Below are 4,564 nucleotides of genomic sequence, written 5' to 3'. Positions count from 1 at the left end.
GAGAGAGAGAGAGAGAGAGAGAGAGAGACCAGGCGATGAAGTGCATTATGGGTTTTTTGATGGATGCGAGGGCTCCGTTTGAAGGGCTTGGAGAAATCTTGAAACCTCGGCTTTGGCTGCCCTCCCCATGTCCCAGACAGTGAAACACAATAAGCGTGCAGATGTTCAAAGTGTTTGGCCGGGCTGGAGCCTCCAGCCCTCCTCTCATCTGAGTAGGAAATGCTTTAGCTGGAACTGTTTGTTTTCTCTGTGTCTGTGGTCTGAACTGTAGATTCACTTACATCTCTGACCCCCCCTTCTCATTTCTTTCCTTGTCTCAGGGATTTCCAAATGGTGAGCTGAAGGAAGGACAATTCACAGATCAACACTGTCCCCTAGAGGGTAGGTTGAGAAGGGTGTCTTCTCACTCATTGATGAGCTTCACACTGAAACAATGCTTGAAAAGTGTATGCTGCAAAACAATATATTAACATACTTACTTACTTTGTATGATAGATGAACATGTATGTGTCATTAGTAGGGATGATTAATTTCATAAAACAACCCTAAAGTATGTGTATCATTGTTTGCATTTATTATTCATTTTAATTTGCGGAAGCAGCTATTTATCAAGATAGTTTGGTTTAAATTTTTTCTTGGGGAGCAGTTTTCATTGGAAATGAATGGACTGTTTGGTGGGAGGTTGAGATTTTCTAGTGTAACTAACTGAACCACACCAAACTGTGGTCAATTTCTGCAAGGTTTTCTTTGTGTTTAACTAACTCAAATGTGTCCTCCTGTGTTGACAGTGGTTCTTCCTCCAGAGAAGGCTGAGGGCTGTGAAAGCTACCTGCAGTACCTGCACTCAGAGGACGGAGTGCGGGAGATACTTAGAGATTCAACCAAAGCTCCCGGGAAGAAACGCATCAGTCTGGATGTAAGCGGTTATATGACCTGACATAATTGCCAATTATACAATGCCATTATGCAGTTGAGTTAACAATTGCAGTGACATGTTTATAACACCAATATACAACAAATGGTTGGCACAGGGACTCATCTTGTCACCAATAGGTCCAAGGTTCTGACCCAGGCCAGTTATTCCAAAACCATACAGCTCAGGTGAAATGGGACTCTATATTACTGATAATTATTGTGTGTTAGCAGTGTGATGGTTTGATAACCTGGGTCAAAAAAAGGTGAAAAGTGTTAAAAAAGGTCTAAGTGTTAAAATAGTTAGTAATTTTTGTGGGTGCCTGGAGAGCTCAGCTGGTAGAGCGGGCACCTTACATGTCATTCCCCCCTCTCTCTCCCCTTTAATGTCTTCAGCTGTCCTGTCAAACAAAGGCCTAAAAATGCCCAAAAAGTAATCTTTTAAAAATTGAGTTTTGTGTTCCAGTGAGGGACAATGATTTAAATATAGGTAAGGAAATGAATACGTGGTGGGTAACCTTGGTCCTAGCCGCAGCTTTATGCCTTCGCCTTGTGCACAGAACATCTGTCTGTATGATGATACTGCATGAGACCATCTCCTGATTGAATTTATGGACCAATAAATAGAACAAATAGATTGTAATGTTTAGACTTGCATGTTTAAAACAAATGCTTAGATCTGCCCTTTGGTGATCACTCCTGGTTATGTGAGCTGAGGAGATATTATAGAACCATAAAGGGCTGCCTTTCTCCCAGGGGTCTCCTCCCTTGTAAATGCACACTGCCAGTGTCAGCTCTCCACCATGCCACCAAACCATGAAGTTTACATGTACACTTTTTGTTTTGCACAGGAAGTATTTAAATGCACTTGCTGATAAAGTACATGCTGAATTTACGTTTGCTTGATTTGATTGTGATCAGAGAGGCACATTTTCATAAATAAAACTTCCGGTAAACAGTTAAGTCCCATGCAGAATGTAGGAAAACAATACTCATTTTCTATGTAAATACGTTTATGAATCAGACTAAAGAAAACGACTTTAAAGATTAAATGCTGCCCCCTGTTGTCAAAAACGCTGTCTTTGACATAGTGTACAGTAGAAGTATTATTGCTTTGCTTATTATTGACAAAAATATTTTTTTGTCAAAAGTTTTCCAACTTTTTATGTGTATTAAGTATGGTGATATATGTATCCACAGGACCTGGAGTGTGATGTTTCTGTGGAGGATGACAACCGTCAGGAGTGGATCTTTACGCTTTACGACTTTGACAACAGCGGGAAAGTTACAAAAGATGTGTGTTTTTTAGCTTTCATGCCTTTCCCTGCAGTGATGCTCTTTTCTATCGGTGCTCCTTAATATGCCAGGTCTTCTTTATAGTGATCATCTGTCCTTTTAAACTGTTCTAACTGTGTTTTATCTGTCACTATAGGACATGTCCAGCCTGATGCACACTATCTATGATGTGGTGGACGCCTCTGTGAATCACTCCTGCCATAACAAGAGCAAGACTCTGCGTGTCAAACTGACCGTCACTCCAGAGCCCGGGTGCCACAGAAGAGAAACAGGAACAGGTACAGTAAATGACAACTGATACAGCATCCTGCAACATGATTTATTATCCCAATATGCTGTGAGCCAGCTCTGTATTTCCTGCATATTTGTGGATTGTAGACGATGTGAGGTTTTTGCAGAAAACTTGTCAATCAACCATTGGTGTCATTACTGCAACGTCTTTTTTTCTTTATATTGTCAGATGTTTTGATTGTTCCTCTGTTCACATTACCTGGTTCATTGTCTACCACTATTTCTGGACTCACCAAACACGCCATTTACATTGTTAATGTCGTAACTTCTTTCACTCAAACGGATTTCCTCTGAAGGCTTTTTTGGTATGGGTTGTGTAAAACAGCAAAAGCAGCAAACTGTAATGGTGCGGGTGGATTGACTGTCTGTAAGTGTGGATGTCGCTGACGCTTTCCTGGTCTCAGTTCTTGTATTTTACCCCTCCAGATCGCTGTCACCAAGAGGAGGGGCGTTCGGCTGACAAGCGGCTGTCCTCCTATGTCAGGTCAGTACACATCAAGTGTACTTTGCTTAGAGGCTGGCCTGTGTGTGTTGTAATAATTCTTGCAAATGAATTGTGTAAATAATTGAGCGTCCACTAATCCTGAGTGTTTTGCTCATTTTTAGCAGCAAAGGACCGAGCAATGAAGTGCAGGCCACCGACGGTCAACATTACTGTGTGGATGAGAACACAGAGAGGAGGAATCACTACCTTGACCTGGCTGGTATAGAGAACTACACCTCTAGATTTGAAGGTAAATGTCTTTTTATTGTGTTTTAACAGCCTGCTTGTTGTCGACTCAAATTTTCTATATTATATCACAATGACAGGTTAAGAGTTGACTATGTAGATGCTGAGAGGAAACAGCAGTTCAAAGTACAGTGTTATAAATCACATTTGTATAAACCAATGACCCTGTGTCTGTTGCCTGTCCTTCAGGAACCACTCCTCCCCAGGAGGCTCATGTAAGGACCTCCCAGAGCCAGAGCCGCTCACGCTCCCAGGAACCAGAAACCCAAGTTCTTCACCAGCGCCGCTCACAGGTCATCAGCGATAGTTACAACCCTATGGAGTCTCGAAGCAAGGGTACACATTTTGTCAAATATCCCAAAGGAACCTACAAGGGAGGCGGAGGGAATAACGGGGGCGGCGGAGGTGGCAAATCCACTAAATGTCACGGCTACCACCCGCCTCTGCAAAGCATGCTGCACAGTGGCAGCGCAGCAGGACATGGGGGTCAGGATGTGTACCACTTGCCGCACCAAGTACAATCCTCCGGCCACCACCAGCACCCTTTGCAATACAGTCACAGCAAGCGCCTTAGGGCAAAAGCCCGGGAGGCCATGTCCCCATCCAAAACCCCGCTGATGCCTCAGTCCCACCCCCAGCAGCAGCCCCCTTTACTACCAAGCCTGGAGAGAGAGCAGGCGTCCAGTCCACCTGGGAGCCCAGGGTTTGTGGTCCCTGTGGTCCAGCGTCACGAGCACCACCATCACCATGAACACCATCACCACCATCACTACCACCATTACCATCAGACATGACCGCATTCAGTGTGCAGTGACTGAAACTGTACAGGACCAACCACAACCAACCACACCAGTCTAAAAGACTTAACATCATCCCATGGGAGTGTTTCATGCTCTGTCCAGGATCTTTTTACTCAATTATTGCCAGCTATATACAGATATATCCTGAGATCAGATGTACTGGGGAATCGGGTAGTGCGATGGCTGATGATATTGGACCGAAAGGATGTTTTTCTGAGTTATTGTTTAATAACAAAAGATGTGTGGCACAGTTTTTAAGTTTTTGTAGATTTTCTGCTGGGACTGCTGCGATCGTTACCCATGTTCAGTAGGGGTACAAGGAACAGATCAGAGGACTTTTGAAGAGACATCCTTTCCCTCCTGGTGCTGTGGGTTGAAGTCCATGGAAGCTATTTGTGTCAGAGTAGAGGTGTTGTTCTGCATGAGACCTTTTCAAAATATGGATCTCAGGTGTAAAGGTGCTGCTGCTCTCGAGCATTTTACAGAGGCTTTTTCCTCTGGGAAGCCTTATGTAGACTGAGGGGCTTCCTGTTGG

At 43.8% G+C, this 4,564-nt stretch overlaps 1 protein-coding gene across 2 annotated transcripts in view; it reads left to right on the top strand.

The window, feature by feature from the left end:
• nkd2b (NKD inhibitor of WNT signaling pathway 2b) overlaps nt 1–4,564 on the top strand; it is a gene marked incomplete at its 3' end in the record, with an annotated part of 26,721 nt that extends 22,157 nt beyond the window's left edge. The window contains 7 exon segments of one of the 2 annotated variants that reach the window (XM_032519340.1): nt 321–381; nt 789–916; nt 2,113–2,208; nt 2,345–2,486; nt 2,926–2,983; nt 3,109–3,233; nt 3,419–4,564. In XM_032519340.1, coding sequence (XP_032375231.1) covers nt 321–381; nt 789–916; nt 2,113–2,208; nt 2,345–2,486; nt 2,926–2,983; nt 3,109–3,233; nt 3,419–4,023 — 1,215 coding nt within the window. 2 annotated transcript variants of the gene reach the window in all.

This window comes from Etheostoma spectabile, chromosome 6 (assembly GCF_008692095.1).
Source record: "Etheostoma spectabile isolate EspeVRDwgs_2016 chromosome 6, UIUC_Espe_1.0, whole genome shotgun sequence".
NCBI classification, from domain to species: Eukaryota; Metazoa; Chordata; class Actinopteri; order Perciformes; family Percidae; genus Etheostoma; species Etheostoma spectabile.
This window is presented reverse-complemented; position numbering and strand designations above follow the sequence as displayed.